Below are 19,814 nucleotides of genomic sequence, written 5' to 3'. Positions count from 1 at the left end.
GTCGCACTTTGGCTGAATATATGATCATACTAACACATTGAGGGGTCTCACGCATTAGAACTTTGCCCAGAGTGCTGAGCATCAACATGATAAACTCATCCCACTACACAACTAATGAATCTTAAAATGTAGCCACCTTACTTCATCAGAGTCTCAAATAAAAACACAAACACCTTTACATTGAAATAATTTCTATTAAATTCCATGCTCTTGTTTTGATATTAGTTTCCATTATTTTCCAGAATTTTCTTAGGGTCCCAGCCACCCTATACCTCCCTCTCCTGCCTAATTCCTCCCTCCCACACCATTCCCCCACAATAACCCACCATACCCCCATTCCCCCTTCCCTCATTATTCCCCCCATCCAATATCCCCCCAATATCCCTTCCCATTCAATCCCCCTTCCGCCACCATACCCTCATCCAATACCCCCTTCCCACCCAATCCCCCCTGTCCCCACCATAACCCCCAATCCTCCATTCTCGCCCAATGCCTCCCAAAACCCACCACCATCCAATCCCCCAATATCCTCCTTTCTACCTCCCCATACTCCACTTCCTTGCCCAATCCCCTTGTCCCCAGTACCCCTTCACCCGTCCAATAGACTGTAAACTCACTGATCCTCCTGAATAGTCAAATATCCAGAGGTAAATTTGACCAATCAGTGCACGTGACATGAAATCTTACTTGACAGAAAATTGGGAAAAGTACAAGTGAGGCGTGTCTGATTGTCTGATCTAAGTTACGAGTCTCAAAAACGTTCTCACACAGAGTAATGACAGACACGACTACACTTGTGAGATCGAAACTGGATCTCAGCTTTGTCTGTCATGTGAAGAAAAAGGCTGAGTTGTTCACATGCAGTAATATCAAGGAAGAGGATTAACATTGAGGATTACATGTGGAGCTAGTCGAAGTGTCTCACTTTACTTCGACCCCCTTGCTTGCACGTCTTTACTCTTTTTGGCTCTTTCTGCCGATGCAGCTTTGCTTGCTTTATATTTGGGCTGGGAAAAAGAAATGTAAATTGTGGATTAGGAAAGAAAACCTGCAATGAATTAATTTAAATAAAACAAGTAGAATGCTTCCAATCTACCTCAAAATCCAGACAAACACACACAGAGTTTTCTGTTGAAAGTTAAACGTTAATCTCAGAATTGTGCATTTCTATAGCGCCTTTCATGACATACCAAAGTGCTTTACAGCCAATGAAGTACTTTCGAAGTGTAGTCACTGTAATAATGTAGAAAACACAGCAGCCAATTTGTGCACTGCAAGCTCCCAATGTGATAATGACCAGATAATCTGTTTTAGTGATGTTGGTTGAGGGATAAATATTGGCCGGGACACCAGAGAGAACTCCCCTGCTCTTCTTTCAAATAGTTTCATGGGATCTTTTACATCCACCCAAGCAGGCAGGTAGGGACTTGGTGCATCTAGTACAGCACTGGGGAGTATCAGCCTTAATTTTTGTTTTCAAGTCTCCTGAGTGGGAATTAAACTACAACTTTCTGATTCCGAGCTGGGAGTGCTACCCACTGAGCCACAGCTGACACCTCAAATTTAAAATGAGTAGTGAAGAGTTGTAACACATATATAAATTCATAAAATTACCTTGACATCCCTCACCCAGGGATCTCTTAAATTTACCCAAATTGTTTATTTTAATTTATACTTCTGGCTTTTTACCATCAAGCTTTGTAGCGTAACTAAGGAGTAATGCAGCATGGTGCAGTATGACACTGTAACTAAGGAGTAATGCAGCATGGTGCAGTATGACTCTGTAACTAAGCAGTAATGCAGCATGGTGCAGTATGACACTGTAACTAAGGAGTAATGCAGTATGACTCTGTAACCAAGGAGGAATGCAGCATGGTGCAGTATGACACTGTAACTAAGGAGTAATGCAGCATGGTGCAGTATGACTCTGTAACTAAGCAGTAATGCAGCATGGTGCAGTATGACACTGTAACTAAGCAGTAATGCAGCATGGTGCAGTACGACACTGTAACTAAGGAGTAATACAGCATGGTGCAGTATGACTCTGTAACTAAGGACTAATGCAGCATGGTGCAGTATGACTCTGTAACTAAACAGTAATGCAGCATGGTGCAGTATGACTCTTACTAAGGACTAATGTCTTAGAGTAGGTTAAAGGATCGGCACAACATCGTGGGCCGAAGGGCCTGTGCTGTACTGTTCTATGTTCTATATGTAATGCAGCATGGTGCAGTATGACTCTATCTAAGCAGTACCTGGTTATAGATGTTTTCATAAGATTAGGAATGGTGGTAAAAGAGGTGGGGGGGTGGCATTGTTAGTTAGAAATAGTGTAACAACTGCTGAAAGAATTTTCGAGGAGGATCTGCCGACTGAGGCACTGTGGGTTGAGGTCAGGAACAGGAAAGGAGCAGTCACCTTGATGGGAGTTTTCTATAGGCCCCCCAATAGCAGCAGGGAGGTGGAAGAGCAGATTGGGAAACAGATTTTGGAAAGGAGCAGAAGTCACAGGGTAGTAATTATGGGGGATTTCAACTTCCCAAATATTGATTGGCAACTCTTTAGATCGAATAGTTTGGATGGGGTAGTGTTTGTGCAGTATGTCCAGGAAGCTTTTCTGACTCAGTATGTAGACTGCCCGACCAGAGGGGAGGCAATATTGGATTTGGTACTAGGTAATGAACCAGGGCAAGTGATAGAGCTGTTGGTGGGCGAGCACTTTGGAGATAGTGATCACAATTCTGTAGCATTCACTGTGGTAATGGAGAGGGATAGGTATGTGCAACAGGGCAAGGTTTACAATTGGGGGAAGGGTAGATATGATGCTGTCAGGCAGGAACTGAGGAGCATAAGTTGGGAGCATATGCTGGCAGGGAAGGGCACGGTCGAAATGTGGAACTTTTTCAAGGAGCAGATAGTAGGGGCCATTGATAAGCATGTCCCTGTCAGACAGGGAAGGGATGGTCATGTGAGGGAACCGTGGTTGACAAGAGAGGTTGAGAGTCTTGTTAGGAAGAAGAAGGATGCGTATATAAAGTTGAGGAAAAAGGGCACGGGCATAGCTCTGGAGGGATACAAGATGGCCAGGAAGGATCTGAAGAAAGGGATTAGGAGAGCTAAGAGAGGGCATGAAAAATGCTTGGCGGGTAGGATAAAAGAAAACCCCAAGGCCTTTTACGCGTATGTCAGAAATATGAGGATGACCAGGGGGACCATAGGTCCGGTCAAGGACAATAGCGGGAGACTGTGTGTTGAGCCGGAAGAGATAAGTGAGGTTTTGAATGAGTACTTCTCTTCGGTATTTACGAATGAGAAGGGGTGTATTACTGAAGAGGACGGTGTGAAACAGACTGGTAAGCTCGAGGAAGTGCTCGTTAGGAGGGAAGATGTGTTGGGGTTTTTGAATAACTTGAAGATAGACAAGTCTCCCGGGCCTGACGGGGTATATCCAAGGATGTTATGGGAAGCAAGGGATGAAATTGCAGAGCCGCTGGCAATGATCTTTTCATCTTCTCTGCTGACGGGGGTGGTACCAGGTGATTGGAGGGTGGCAAATGTTGTGCCCCTGTTCAAGAAAGGGAATAGGAACAACCCTGGGAATTACAGGCCAGTTAGTCTTACTTCGGTGGTAGGCAAGTTGATGGAAAAGGTGCTGAGGGATAGGATTTCTGAGCATCTGGAAAGACACTGCTTGATTCGGGACAGTCAGCACGGTTTTGTGAGGGGTAGGTCTTGCCTCACAAGCCTGATTGAATTCTTTGAGCAGGTGACCAAGCAAGTGGATGAGGGTAAACCAGTGGATGTGGTGTACATGGATTTTAGTAAGGCATTTGATAAGGTCCCCCATGGTAGACTTATGGAGAAAGTCAGGAGGCATGGGATAGTGGGGAATGTGGCCAGTTGGATTAAGAATTGGCTAACTGATAGAAGGCAGAGAGTGGTCTTAGATGGTAAATACTCAGCCTGGAGCCCAGTTACCAGTGGCGTGCCGCAGGGATCAGTTCTGGGTCCTCTCCTGTTTGTGATTTTTATTAACGACTTGGATGAGGAAGTCGAAGGGTGGGTCAGTAAATTTGCAGATGATACAAAGGTTGGTGGAGTTGTGGATACCGAGGAGGGCTATTGTCGTCTGCAAAGGGACTTGGATAGGTTGCAGTGCTGGGCTGAAAAGTGGCAGATGGAGTTTAACCCTGAAAAGTGTGAGGTCGTCCATTTTGGAAGGACAAACATGAATGCAAAATACTGGGTTAACGGTAGGGTTCTTGGGCATGTGGAGGAGCAGAGAGACCTTGGGGTCTATGTGCATAGATCATTGAAAGTTGCAACTCAAGTGGATAGGGCTGTGAAGAAGGCATATGGGGTGTTAGCGTTCATTAGCAGAGGGATTGAATTTAAGAGCCGTGAGGTGATGATGCAGCTGTACAGGACCTTGGTAAGGCCTCATTTGGAGTACTGTGTGCAGTTCTGGTCGCCTCATTTTAGGAAGGATGTGGAAGCCTTGGAGAGGGTGCAGAGGAGATTTACCAGGATGTTGCCTGGAATGGAGAATAAGTCTTACGAGGAAAGGCTGAACATTCTAGGCCTCTTCTCATTAGAAAGGAGAAGGATGAGGGGTGACATGATAGAGGTTTATAAGATGATCAGGGGAATAGATAGGGTAGACAGTCAGAAACTTTTTCCCCGGGTGGAGCAAAGCGTTACAAGGGGTCATAAATTTAAGGTGAAGGGTGGGAGATATAAGGGGGATGTCAGGGGAAGGTTCTTTACCCAGAGAGTGGTCGAGGCATGGAATGCCTTGCCCGGGGAAGTTGTTGAGTCAGAAACTTTAGGGACTTTCAAAAGGCTTTTGGATAGGTATATGGATAAAGGAGAATGATGGGGTATAGATTAAATTGTCCTTGACAGAGGACAAAGGATCGGCACAACATTGTGGGCCGAAGGGCCTGTTCTGTGCTGTATGTTCTATGTTCTATGTTCTATGTTCTAATGCAGCATGGTGCAGTGTGACTGTAACTAAGCAGTAATGCAGCAAGGTGCAGTATGACTCTAACTAAGGACTAATGCAGCATGGTGCAGTATGACTGTAACTAAGGACTAATGCAGCATGGTGCAGTATGACTCTGTAACTAAGGACTAATGCAGCATGGTGCAGCATGACTAACTAAGCAGTAATGCAGCATGGTGCAGTATGACTCTGTAACTAAGCAGTAATGCAGCATGGTGCAGTATGACTGTAACTAAGGACTAATGCAGCATGGTGCAGTATGACTCTGTAACTAAGCAGTAATGCAGCATGGTGCAGTATGACTGTGTTGTAGTCAAGTAGATAATTCAACACTGTCAGCAGCAAGTAAGACACTGTAGTGTTCCTCGTGTGACTGTGACGGGCAGGTGAATCTAGCAACATCAGCAACTTGCATTTGTACAGATCCTTAAAGCAGTAAAATATCCCAAGGTGCTTCACAGGAGCATTTTCAGCTAATATTTGACACTGAACCCCATAAGGAGGTATTATAACAGGTGACCAAAAGCTTGACCAACGACGTAGGTTTTAAGGAGCGTCTTGAAGGAGGAAACAGAGGTAGCGAGGCAGAGAGGTTTAGGGAGGGAATTCCAGCTTCGGGCCTCGGCAGCTAAAAACATAATGGCCAATGCCGGAGAGATAAAGATCAGGGATGAGCCAAAGGCCAGAACTGGAGGAGTGCAGAGATCTTGGTAGATTGTATCTTCATAGTTAACAGAAATGTTTGAGCAGCCTGGCAAGTACAGGGTTAAATTGGCCTCTAACCATCATTCGGAACAACACACAAAGACCTATCTGGGACATTCTGGGGTGTCGATAGAAGCAATGCTGGAGGAGAATCAAGATAGTGAAGAGAATCAAAGTGTTCACTGTCTTATGATGCAGCAGATGTGTGTCATACAGGGTGGATAGGGAGCAGTGCTGGTGTCCCACTGCAGTTGAGGGAATTACCTTTGAGTTCTGTGCATTGTACCAGCCGCGGGGGTACCGAGCGATGTGGTCCATGAGCTTCTCAGCTTTACACCAGTCCTCGTGCCACTTGAGATGATTGTACTGAGGCTGAATAAGCTTGAGGCGTTCGTGGATAGTCTTGTTCTCACGATTGACTCTCTGCAGTTCTTGCTGACGCTTTTTGCTGTTCAAACTGATTATTGAAAAGATGACAGTTTAAGAGAAAGCTCACATTCTTCCAGCACATCTGACAGTGCAGTACTCCCTCAGTACTGCACTGGGAGCATCACCCTAGACAAACCTGAGGATAACAGTGTTGAATTGCACCATGACTGTATTGGACAGTGTTGGCAGACAATCATTTTGGTTCATTTATTTCCTCTCATCATCAGGGTTCCTCAACTTCCTGTTTTCACCAAGATTTCCAGCAACCTGACGTGTACCAGGGCTGCCAACTCTGGATGGATATATTCTGGGAGTTTTCATCACATGACTTCCTGCCTCCAAACATCCCTCCCCTGCCCCCACACACTCTGCCATTGGTCACTCATCATATCCATCCTCGCGGTGAGCCACCTCCCCCTGCCAATTGGAAGGCACGCCGTCTCCTAATTACCCGATTGGACGATGATCGACTGTCAGTCAAACAACCTTTCTATTCCATCTCCAATCATTTTAAAACTAATAAGAAAATAATAACAGACTTGAGGAGGACATCAACAGACTGGTGAAATGGGCAGCCACACAGCAAGTTAACACAAAGAAATAGGAAGTGATTAATTTTGATAGGAAGAATGAGGAGTATCCGATGTAAACTAACAAGTGCAATTTTAAAGGAGGTGTAGGAATAAAGGAAACTGTGAGTGTATGTACACAAATCTTTGACACTGCCAGGGCAAGTTGGGAAGGCTGTTAAAAAAGCATATGGGATGCATTGCTTCATTAATAGAGGCTTACAGTACAAAAGCAAGGAAGTTGTGCTAAACCTTTATAAAACACTGATTAGGCTCCAACTGGTGTATTGTGTCCAATTCTGGGCACCGCATTTTAGGAAGGATGTCAAGGCCTTGGAGAGGGTGCAGAGGAGATTTACTAGAATGGTACCAGGATGAGAGACTTCAATTATGTGGAGAGACTGGAGAAGCTGGGATTTTTCTCCTTAGAGAAGAGAAGGTTAAGAGGAGATTTAATCGAGGTGTTCAAAATGATGAAGTGTTTTGATAGAGTAAGTAAGGAGAAACTGTTTCCACTGGCAGGAGGGTCGGTAACCAGAGGGACACAGATTTAAGGTAATTGGCAAAAGAATCAGAGGGAGATGAGAATTTTTTTTTTACGTAGTGAGTTGTTGTGATCTGGAATGCGCTGCCTGAAAGGGCAGTGGAAGCAGATTCAATAGTAAATTTCAAAAGGGAACTGGATAAATACTTGAAGGGAATTTTTTTTTGCAGCGCTATTGGGAAAGAGCAGGGGGAGTGGACTAATTGGTTAGCAGTGTAAAGTGTTAGCACAGGCATGATGGGCTGAATGGCCTCCATCTGTGTTGTAAGATTCTATGAAAAAGAAAACATAATTTTTTAAATTCGCCTATGGTTTTCCTGGAGACTTCAGGACAGTCCTGGGGGATTGGGAACTCTAGATGTTTAATAAAAGAATCAAAAGATCTGAAATTCAGGGATCCTGCTTGCTGTCACAGCACTGATGAACCACTGGCAGACATCTAATTAATTACTGTCCGAATGCACAACCACAACAGACAAGCAAAAATCAGGCCTGTTACCTTTTCGATTTATACTCATTCTTGTTGTCAATTCGGCCTGTGGTCCTCATGATTGTAGACATCTTTTGAAGCAATAGCTGGTTATCTCTCTCAATGGTGGAGAGTCTCTCTTCCTCAAGCTGTGATGTTAAATATAAAATACATTCAGCACCTTTCAACTCTGCACAAATTCACATAGTACATGCAAGGATGTGAAAGTGACTTTCAGGTCATGGCTGATTGTTTTGGAAACTTACTGTCTTCGCTTCCCAAAAAAAGACTTGATATCGCATTTACATAGTGCCTTTCACAACCTCAGGACATCCCAAAGAACTTCACAACCAATTAAGTACTTTTGAAGTGTAGTAACAGTTGGGATGTAGGAAACACAGAAGTCAATTTGCACACAGCAAGCTCCCATAAACAGCTGTTCTAACAAAGGGTCACTGACCTAAAACGTTAACCCTGTTTCTCTCTCCACAGATGCTGCCAGACCTGCTGAGTATTTCCAGAATTTTCCATTTTTATCACACAATCAGCAACATGTTAGTGACCAGATAACCTGTTTCTAATGATGTGGTTGAGGGGTAAATATTGTCCAGGACACGGGGGGAGTGTTCCCCTGCTCTTCTTCGAATGATGCCCTTGGGATCTTTTACATTCACCTGAGAGCAACCGGGGCCTCGGTTCAACATCTCATTCAAAAGACATTACCTCCGACAGTGCGGCACTCCCTCAGTGCTGCACTGGGACTGTCAGCCTAGATTATGGGCTCAAATCTTTGGCGTGAGATTTGAACTGTGACACAGTGTGACTCTGCATCTTGAGGGGAGAAGGAGAGAGAACTGAGGGAGGGGGAATTAATTTTAAAAATGGTGAAACAATGTGGAACTCTGAGTGTTTCAGTAATCCGCAATTTCCCATTCCAGTGACCCGCACATTCCAAGAATGAATTTTTTAAAAATCACCTCATCGTTTGTGCTGGCACATTGTCATTTTCCACCCCATATTCTGGCACAAATTCCAATTGTTTTCCACCAACATTTCACCCCTGAGGTGCTGTCCCAGTGATTAACAGCACTGCTTAATGCTATTGGAGCCTGGGAAATGTGTTAATTGAGCTTCTTGCTGATAGCTGCACTTTCCCACTGTTTCCCAGTGTCACTCAATGCCATTAAGATTTTTCCACATCTTAACACAAGCTGGCTGCATAAAATCAGCTGAACCAGCACTTCTGACAGACCCTGAGAGGGTTATGTGCATAAACATGGGTAGTAGCTGCATTTAGATGCAGAAGACTTTGTGCTGGATTTTCTTGATTCACTCTCATTTACAATCAATACTGGCATGCATATAAATATAGAATCTACAGCACAGAAACAGGCCATTCCACCCACTCACTGGTCTATGCTCCACACGAACCTCCTCCCACCCTACTTCATCTCACCCTATCAGCATATCCTTCTATTCCTTTCTCCCTCATGCTTATCTGGTTTCCCCCTAAATCTCTTTGGCCTCCTTGTCTCGAGAGACAATGGGTAAGTGCCTGGAGGTGGTCAGTGGTTTGTGAAGCAGCGCCTGGAATGGCTATAAACGCCAATTCTAGAGTGACAGACTCTTCCACAGGTGCTGCAGATAAAACTGGTTGTCAGGGCTGTTACACAGTTGGCTCTCTCCTTGCGATTTTTTAACAAGGTTTTTTAACAATTGCTGCATGGGATGAGTTTGTCACCTCAGTCACATGGACACTGGAGAGTGTGCAGTCCTTCACACCAGTAACAATAAAAAAAAGTGAAGGGAATAAATGAAATAGGAAATGGCAGGAAATTATAGCATGACAGGCATTACCTTTAACTTCTTAAATTTCAGGTGAAGATGAGCAAAGGTTTCAGGAGAATGGTTATCAATCATCGATTTAGCAGCCTGTACCTGCAAAAGAATGTTAAAGCAAAATGGAATAGTTCAATAATTAAAAAGCACAGACACTGTTTCAGTCCTTGCACCCCATTCCATGAAGCTGACAGTTTGATAAAGTCCACTCCCAATAAAATCTGAAAATGAATAAGTTAGTCAGGCACAGAACAATCCCAATCGGAGGAATAGACAAACTTCAGGTGCGATCCCTTGGCTTATGCCATTTAGCCTCTCGGGCTTCTTGCAGTTTGACTGATAAACTGGTGAACATGTATTGGCGAGGAGAAGAACAGATTTTTTGATATCAAGTAGTCATTTTTTTAAAAATCAATATTTACGAGGAGCAGAGTCAGTCCCTTGAGCCTGTATATTTGTATAAATGAACAGATTTGTATATTCGCTGTTAAATAAAGCCATGATCTGTCTACAGTTTGATGAGAATTTTTACACGTGTAAACCAGCCCCAGAATTCCTGGGGCCAGAGAGGGCACAAAGGCTAATTTCCTCCCAGGGTGAGAGGGGGATCAGATTATGGGATGGAATCCATTTGCCCCCTGCACCCCGACCTCCACCCACCACCATAATCAAAGGGGCAGTTTGGGGTACTGTTGCCAACTATGGTTGGATATCCCAGAATCAGAATCACAGAATTGTTACAGCACAGAAGGTGATCATTCGGCCCATCATGTCTGTACTGGCTCTCTGAATGAGCAATTCACCTAATGCCATTCCCTGCCTTCTCCCCGTAACCCTGCACATTCTCCTTTTTCAGATAACTATCGAATTCCCTTTTGAAGGCCTCAATTAAATCTGCCTCCACCACACTCTCAGGCAGTGCATTCCAGATCCTAACTACTCGCTGTTTGAAAAAGTTTTCCCTTATGTCGCCATTGCTTCTTTTGCCAATCATCTGTGCCCTCTTGTTCTTGATTCTTTCACAAATGGGAACAGTTTCTCTCTATCTACTCTGTCCAGACCCATCATGATTTTGAATACCTCTATCAAATTTCCTCAGCCTTCTCTTCTCCAAGGAAAACATTCCCAACTGCTCCAATCTATCTTTGTAAATGAAGTTCCTAATCCCTGGACCCATTCTCGTGAATCTTTGCTGCACTCTCTCCAATGCCTTCACATCTTTCCTAAAGTGTGGTGCCCAGAACTGGACACAATACTCCCGTTGAGGCCAAACTAGTGTCTTATACAAGTTCAACATAACCTCCTTGCTCTTGTACTCTATACCCCTATTAATAAAGCCCAGGACACTGTATGCTTTATTAACCGCGCTCTCAACCTGTCCTGCCATCTTCAATGACTTATGCACATATACACCCAGGTCCCTCTGCTCCTGCACCCCCTTTAAAGTTGTACCCTTTATTTTGTCTCTCCATGTTCTTCCTACCAAAAAATGAATCTCTTCACACTTCTCTGCATTGAACTTCATCTGCCACTTGTCTGCCCATTCCACCAACTTGTCTATGTCCTTTTGAAGTTCTACACTGTCCTCTTCACCATTCACAATGGTTGCAAGTTTTGTATCATCCGCAAATTTTGAAATTGTGTCCTGTACACCAAGGTTTCAGTCATTAATATATATCAGGAAGAGCAAGGCTCCCAACACCAATTCCTGGGGAACACCACTACAAACCTTTCTCCAGCCTGAAAAACATCCATTAACCACTACTCTTTCTTCCCTGTCACTCAGCCAATTTCATATCCATGTTGCTACTGTCCTTTTTATTCCATGAGCTACAAGTTTGCTCATATGTCTGTTGTGTGTATCAAATGCCTTTTGAAAGTCCATGTACACCACAACAACAGCATTGCCCTCATCAACCCTCTCTGTTACTTCTTTAAAAACTCCAGCAAATTAGTTAAGCACGATTTTCCCTGAACAAATCCATGCTGGTTGTCCTTAATTAACCCACATTTGTTCAAGTGACTATTAATTTTGTCCTGAATTATTGTTTCTAGAGGTTTTCCCACCACTGACGTTAAATTGACTGGCCTGTAGTTGCTGGGCTTATCTTTACACCCTTTTTTGAACAAGGGTGTAACATTTGCTATTCTCAAGTAATCTGGCACTATCCCTGAGTCTAAGGAAGACTGGAAAATTATGGTCAGTGTCTCTGCAATTTTCACCCTCACTTCCCTCAGTATCCTTGGAAGCATCTTATCCAGTGCCTTATCAACTTTAAATATAGGCAGCCTATCTAATACCTCCTCCTTATCAATTTTAAATCCTTCTTGTGTAGTAATGACCTCCTCTATTCCTCTACAAGTTTCATCACAACCCGCCTCCCTGCTCCAATGGCCCACCCCCACAAATTGCTATTGGTCGCCGGACACAACAGTGCGCCATCGTTCCTAGGCCAATTAGAAAATGAACAGACTCTACCGATTGGATGATTCCCCATTTCCAATATTATTGTAACTGGTAATCAAAAATGTTCAACGAATTCTTTTAGAAAACCCACTTTTTTAATGCCACAATCTATGATTTTTCTCCTGGGTTTTTGTTCCCAGCAGTGTTCTGGAGATCAATCTTTAATTCCTGGAGACTCCAGGCCAATCCTGGAGGGTTGGCAACTGCAGGTCCTGTGCGTTCCCAGGCTTCCATCGGAAATTCTATTCTGTACGTCCTTGAATGCCTTTGAGCCTTTTGAAGGCCCTGATGCTTGGGTATAGGAAATAGGAGCAGGAGTAGGCCATTCGGCCCATCAAGCCTGCTTCACCATTCGATCACAGATCAATTATCCTGTATATTTGCACAGGTTAAAAGAAAGTATCATTTTTAAACTTTAGCCCATTTGGATCTGTCACCAACCGTTCAGTGTTGCCCTGCGGTCTCCAGGAATTGAAAACCATTCTCCAGGACACTGCTGGGAGTAAACCCGGGAACTGTGAGGAAGGATGAGTTGGGCAACAAATGCTGGGAGTGTGGGGGTGGGGCAGATTGACGCATGATGAAGCCTCTAGGAATATGTCCAATCAGGATTGGCAAGCCCTAGTTGGGCCTTAGGTAGATCATGCTGGGCTGGGATTGATGCCACCCTTGCTGGCACCAGTGACCCATGCAGTCCATGCAAATGACCCCAGCGCCTGGGGTTTGAGACAGGGTTGAGGCAGGCCTAGGGCTAGGGCAGGCAAAGTAAAGATCTGCCGCACTGGTGGATGGGCCCGAGGAATCAGTGAGAGACCCGTCAGTCTGTGAACTGTGGCAATGCAGCTGTATTTAGAATCAGACAGCACAGAAGGAGACCATTCAGCCCATTGTGTCTGTGCTGGCTCTTTGAAAGAGCTATCCAATTACTGCAGTACAGAGGGATCTGGGTGTTCTTGTAGAGGAAACACAAAAAGTTAGCATGTAGGTGCAGCAAGTAATTTGGAAGAAAAATGGAATTTTGGCCTTTATTGCTAGGGGGTTAGAGTTTTAAAATAGGGAAGTCTTATTACAACTGTACAGGATGTTGGTGAGGCCACACCTGGAGTACTGCATACAGTTTTGGTCCCCGTATTTAAGGAAGGATATACTAGCATTGGAGGCAGAAAAGGTTCACTAGGCTGATTCCTGGGATGAAGGGGTTGTCTTATCAAGAACGGCTAAACAGGTTAGGCCTTTATTCATTAGAGTTTAGATGAATAAGGGGTGATCTTATTGAAACGTAAAAGATTCTGAGGCGGCTTGACAGGGTAGATGTTGAGAAGATGTTTCCACTAGTAGGGGAATCTCGAACTAGGGGGACATAGTTACAGAATAAGACGGCACACATTTAAAACTGAGATGCGAAGGAATTTCTTCTCTCAGAGGGTAGTGAATGTCTGGAATTCTCTGCCTCAGAGAGTTGTGGAGGCCATGTCACTAATTGTATTTAAGGAGGAGGTAGATAGATTTTTGAAATCTTGGGGAATCCAGGGTTATGCGGAGCAGGCCCGATAGTGGAGTTGAGGCCTGGGACAGATCAGCCATTATCTTATTGAATGGCGGGGCAGGCTCGAGGGGCTGAATGGCCTACTCCAGCTCCTACTTCTTGTGTTCTCGTGTCCTATTCCCCTGCCTTTTTCCCATAGCCCTGTAAATTTCTCTTTTTCAAGTATTTATCCATTTCCTTTTTGGAAGTTACTATTGAATCTGCTTCCACTGCCCTTTCAGGCAGCGCGTTCCAGATCACAACAATTCGCTGTGTAAAAATACTCCTCATCTCCCCTCTGGTTCTTTTACCAATTATCTTAAATCTACATCCTAAATCTACTTCCTCTGGTTACTGACCCTCCAGTTACTGCAAACAGTTTCTCCTTATTTACTCTATCAAAATCCTTCATGATTTTAAACACCTCTATTCAATCGCCCCTTAACTTTCTCAAAGTGCGTTTATATTTCTTATTGTCATTCATTCCTTCGTTATCTCTAGACTTGACTATTCCAACACACTCCTGTCTGGTCTCCCACATTCTACTCTCCGTAAACCTGGGGTCACCCAAGACTCAGTTGCCCGTGCCTTAATTCGCACCAATTCCCGTTCACCCATCACCCCTGTGCTCGTGACCTACATTGGCTCCCGGTCAAGCAATGTCTTGATTTTAAAATTCTCATCCTTGTTTTCAAATCCCTCCATGGCCTCACCCCTCTCTATCTCTGTAACCTCCTCCAGCCTCACAATCCTCCGAGATAGCTGCGCTCCTCTAATTCTGGCCTCTTGCACATCCTTGATTTTAATTGCTCCACCATTGGTGCCATCAGTTGCCTGGGCCCCAAGCTCTGGAATACTCTCCCTGCACCTCTCCACCTCTCCACCACTCTCTCCTCCTTTAAGACACTCTTTAAGACCTACCTCCTTGACCAAGCCTTTGGTTATCTGAGCTAATATCTCCTTATGTGGCTCAGTGTCATACTATGTTTTATAATGCTCCTACAAAGCGCCTTGGGATGTTTTCTCACATTAAAGGTGCTATAGAAATGTAGGTAGTGTTGTTGCTGCTGCTGCTGGTTTATATTGGGCCTGGAGCTTTGAAAGGGCTGGTTTTAGCACTGTTACTTTATTGGTGGATCAATCACAACCAGACCACTAAGATTAGTTGGTATTAGCAAGTTGGGACATCTGGGAATTAGTGGGAGCAGGATTTCATTTACAAATGGTGGCTCCTTGTAGCTCCATTGTACGTCTCTAATTGATCCATTATCATATAAGCTTGGACAGTGTGATTTGTTCAATTGTAATCAATAGCATGCACACAAACTGTTGTCATGGAGCATTCATCTTGTTTCAAAGCCTATCCTGCAGCTTACAGCAGTAATTGTATGGCCCAAACACTGACCTGCTTCATATAGTTTCTGTTATAATGAGTTCCTTTGACAGTCTTATCAGAAGCTCCCAATACACTTCCTATCCTAGCAACATCATTCCTGGTGCTTATAAGAACACGGGAATATCAGAAATAGGAGCAGGAGTAGGCCACTTGGCCCTTTGAGCCTGCTCTGCCATTCTATAAGATCATAGCTGATCTACCTCAGCTACACCTGCCTTCTCTATCCCTCATACCCCTTGATTCCCCTATGTCTCCCTATGGATAACACACTCCAGCCTGCTGCCATGCACTGCCTGCTTATTTCTACATATGTTGATTCCCCTAAGAGTTTTTAATGATCATCATTTAATCCCACTGGCTCCTAGTCCAGCACCAAATCCTATTCACCCAACATCCCTGTGTTCACTGACATACAGTGACTTCAAGTCTGACAATTCTTCCAGTTTAAAATTCTCATTCTCGCTTTCAAATCCCCCCATGCTCTCACCCCTCCCTATCTGTGTAACCTCCTCCAGCCCTACAACCCTCCGAGATCCCTGCACTCCTCCAATTTTGGCCTGTTGCACATCCCCGTTTTCCATTGCTCCACCATTGGCGACCATGCCTTCAGTTGCCTGGGCCCTAAGCTTTGGACTTCCCTCCCTAAACCTCTCCACCTCTCTCTACGCCTTTAAGATGCTCCTTAAAACCTACCTCTTTGACAAAGTTTTTGGTCACTGTCCTAATATCTCCCTACGTGGCTCAGTGTCAAATATTGTTTGATAATTGCTCCTGTGAAGCACATTGGCTCAGTTACTACATTACAGGCTCTACATAAATGCAAGTTGTTGTTGTGAGGATTCCCTCAGTTCACCCTGAGACTATGGAGACCAACAGGCCTCACAGCCTGATTTTCCTCCCCTTTCCGTCACTCACTCATGCCTGTTTTGGGGAAAGTTAGCAGAGGAAATTCCAGCCTCTAATCTGAGGAGAATCATAGATTGGTTGCAGCACAGAAGGAGACCATTTGGCCTGCTGAGCATATGCTGGCCCTCTGCAAGAGCAATTTAACTCTTCCCACTCTCCTGCTTTTCCCTGTAGACTTGCAAATGTTTTCCCTTCAGGTGTTTATCCAATTCCCTTTTGAAAGCCAACAGGGGTGCGACACACAGATTCAAACATTTCCATCAAAGGCTCAAACTATTACTGCCCCCTCTCTCTATCCCTGGCTGTTTCTCTCTCGAGCAAAGCTTGTTGAACATTGCTATGAGCCGTTCTATCATTCCATTCTGATTTATTGCACCCGAGGACATGAGATTCAAACGTCTGAAGTTGGTGAACTCTCCGCAGCTAGCCTCAAATTCAAACACTGACAAAAACACATCCGCCTCTTCAAGTAGGGAGAGGAGGTTGGGTAGGGTGGAGCTCGCAACCACATTATGAGGTTGAACTTCTCATGTGATTCATTGCATTAAGGTTCCACAAATGTTTACATGAGCTGTGAACCATACTCTTAACCAGATTCAACAATCACACAGCTTTCTCCTGACACATGGACTTCATTTAATGTCTAAACATCTGTAGCACTCAATAAAAATTAATATTATTCATCTTGGTCAGCCCATAATGCAAATACTTTGTGATTCCATGGAAACGCCCTGGTTGCTCCATAACTATTGCCACTTACAAATTCAACCTGTCCAATGATGCTATGAAGTTCAAAAGCACAAGATTTGGCATTGAAAATCAGCAGGAATTATTGTCTCATCACTGAAATTGCAACACAAAATGAGTCATAAAATCATACAGCACAGGAGGCCATTCAGCCCATCGTGCCTCTACCAGCTCTTTGAAAGATCTATCCAATTAGTCTCACTCCCCCTGCTCTTCCCCATTGCCCTGCAAATTTTCCCCCTTCAACTATTTATCCAATTCCCTTTTGAAAGTTACTATTGAATCTGCTTCCACCGCCCTTTCAGGCAGCACGTTCCAGATCACAACAACTCACTGTGTAAAAAAAAAACTCCTCATTCCCCCTCTGGCTCTTTTTCCAATGACCTTAAATCTGTGTCCTTAGGTTACCGACACTCCTGTCAGTGGAAACAATTTCTCCCCATCTACTGTATCAAAAGCATTCAGAATTTTGTACACCTCTTAAATCTCCCCTTACCCTTCTCTGCTCTCAGGAGAACAAACCCAGCTTTTCCAGTCTCTCCACATAACTGAAGTCCCTCATTGCTGGTACCATTCTAGTAAATCTCCTCAGCATCCTGTCCATGCCTTGACATCTTTCTTAAAGTGTTGCCCAGAATTGGACACAATACACCAGTGGGGCCTAACCGGTGATTTATAAAGATGAGTCCTCTGCAAGTACTCACACTCCAATTGCCTACTTGTTTCCCTGTGACTCTTTAGATTTTGTTTTCTTTCCAAATACTTATCCATTTCTCTTTTAAGTTGTCATGCTGTGGTTCATTGGTAGCTCTTCCATCTCCGAGCCAGATCGCTATGTGATTTGTATGCTGTTCCACTTCCCATTGGGTTTGCACTCACATCGATGGTGAAAGAGCAGATAGTCTGTTTAGTCCTAGCATGGTGTAACTTCTGCACATCTCCATTCACTATTCCCAGCTGCACACCCCATCCCACCTGCCTCCCATGCAGTCACAGGAGAAGCAAAAAAGAAAGAGTAGAGGAAAGGTTTGAAGAAAGAAGAAATAATTCCCATTTCTACAGCATCTTTCACAATCTGAGGATGTTCCAAAGCACTTCACAGCCAATGAAGTACTTTTGAAGTGTAGTCACGGTTGTAAAGTAGGAAATGTGTCAGCCAATTTGTGCAAGATCCCACAAAGAGCAAAGTGATAAATGATCAGATCCATTTATTTTTGTGATGTTATTTCAGGGATAAATATTGGCCAGGATACTGGGGATAACTCCACTGCTCTCTTCGAACTAGTGCCATGGGATCTTTTACATAGGAGAGTAGACGGGGCCTTGGTTTAATCTGTCATCTGAAAGACGGCACCTCTGACAGTGCAGCATTCCCTCAGTATTGCACTGGGAGTGTCAGTTGAGATTTTGTGCTCAAGTCTCTGGAGTAGGCCTTGAACACACAACTTTCCCATTCAGAGATGAGACTGCTACCCACTGAGCAATGGCTGACAAATTAGGCCAATTTTGGGGGGGAAACCTGGAAGGTGATGAAACAAGCTCCAGGAGATCAGGGTGACTTGGGTGACACAAACTCTGCAAATGGCTTTGGAAAATCTCGACTGCTTTATGCTGTATTTAAATGTTGCTCCAAAAGGGGGCCATCTCACTAGTATATTGAGGGCCCATATTTTCAACAAAATTAGAAATGGCCTGCTTTAATGGACTTTGTGGTTACTGATCATATAAATGATAAACAATGCAATTTTAATTAAACTGTGATGAATTGCATATTGATTGCACCATTTACAGAAGCAATACATCAAATGGCAGCAGGTCCATACAAAGTTATTTGAACTATTTACTGAATGAAATGTGTTAGCACAATGAAACATTTCAATGCAACACAATTTATGAAGTACCATGATTGACAGGATGGCCTCTCTGACTGTTTCAGTTTAAAACTAGCTGATTCAATAAAAAGAGAATCAAAGACTTGCATTTATATAGCACCTTTCACGACCTTAGGATGTCCTAAAGCACTTTGTAATTTTGTAGTGTAGTTACTGCTGTAATGTAAGAAACAATATTTATTTCAATAGTAGATGACCTGCGGTGTTGGTTAAAGAGAGTAAATTGCTTTTATTTCTGTGCAAGTTGGCAGTCTCTTCGGAAAGTCGCTCTACAGTGCCACCTAATGGCTAGAGCCTGCAACTGTTGTGACAGGAAACTGTTTACATATAGGATTTAAATGGCAATTTCAATCTTTAATGTTGACATGGAAATATAAGCAAAAATGTGATAAGGGGAAATCGCGCACAAGATTTTCGAAAAAATATAATTGCCCGCATATAAAAAAATGCAGTACATATTAAATATTCAAGCTAGAAAGAGTCAGAAGGACAATGAGGGGATTCCTTTTAACAGAAGCAGCCATATTGACACTAATTGTTTGGTTAAATTGATATTTCTTCACAGTTATGTCCCAGCTGCTGCCTGGCACTTGCACTTCACATGATAGCAGTGCCAAGCGCTGATTTATTAGGAGTAGCTCAGCTTCAGCCCCCTGCTCCCTCCTCCCCTACCTTCCGCCGGTGATCATGGTAACAAGCTCGGTCCCATTTCTCCTGCAAGTATTTGCTTCCACTGGGCAGAATGGGCTGATAGGCGCGGTGCATTGCGGAGAGCAGCCTGCAGGCTCGGGGCTCCCGGCTCCCGGAGTGCAGCGAATCCCGGGCAGCACAGGATGGATGCTGAGGGGGATCCAGAGCTCCCGTCTGTCTGGCGTGTTTGCGCCAGATCATGTGTCAGTTGCTATGACAAGCGAGAAGCTGAAGCCAAGGTCTTTTGTTCAACGTGTTTGAGCAGAGGCTAACAAAACATTGCTCCCACATCCCAGTTAGAATTTCCCGATCCATCGCCCTTCCACAGAGTGTTATATACAACAGCTTCCCACAACCTTTATCTGAGAAAGAAATGCAAAGTACTGCAGATGCTGGAAATCGGAAGTAAAGTAGAAATGCTGGATGCACTGCAGCAACGCAACGCACCAAGGCTCCTTCGACAGCACCTTCCAAACCCGCGACCTCTACCACCTAGAAGGACAAGGGCAGCAGATGCATGGGAACACCACCTGCAAGTTCCCCTCCAAGTCACACACCATCCTGACTTGGAACTATATCGCCATTCCTTCACTGTCGCTGGGTTAAAATCCTGGAATTCCCTCCCTAACAG

General features: G+C 44.2%; 1 protein-coding gene across 1 annotated transcript; it reads right to left on the bottom strand.

The window, feature by feature from the left end:
- Window positions 1-589: 589 nt before the first annotated feature.
- LOC137371018 (sperm axonemal maintenance protein CFAP97D1-like) lies at window positions 590-19,510 on the bottom strand. The gene is made up of 5 exons (XM_068032921.1): window positions 19,166-19,510; window positions 9,579-9,659; window positions 7,752-7,870; window positions 5,975-6,167; window positions 590-1,007 (listed from the first exon to the last, which is right to left on the bottom strand). The coding sequence occupies exons 1-5, from the start codon at window positions 19,382-19,384 to the stop codon at window positions 927-929; spliced, it is 693 nt and encodes a 230-aa protein (XP_067889022.1). The 5' UTR covers window positions 19,385-19,510; the 3' UTR covers window positions 590-926.
- Window positions 19,511-19,814: the final 304 nt, after the last annotated feature.

Source organism: Heterodontus francisci, chromosome 6 (genome assembly GCF_036365525.1).
Source record: "Heterodontus francisci isolate sHetFra1 chromosome 6, sHetFra1.hap1, whole genome shotgun sequence".
NCBI classification, from domain to species: Eukaryota; Metazoa; Chordata; class Chondrichthyes; order Heterodontiformes; family Heterodontidae; genus Heterodontus; species Heterodontus francisci.
The sequence above is the reverse complement of the archived record's forward strand: the minus strand, read 5'-3'. Positions and strand labels throughout refer to the sequence as shown.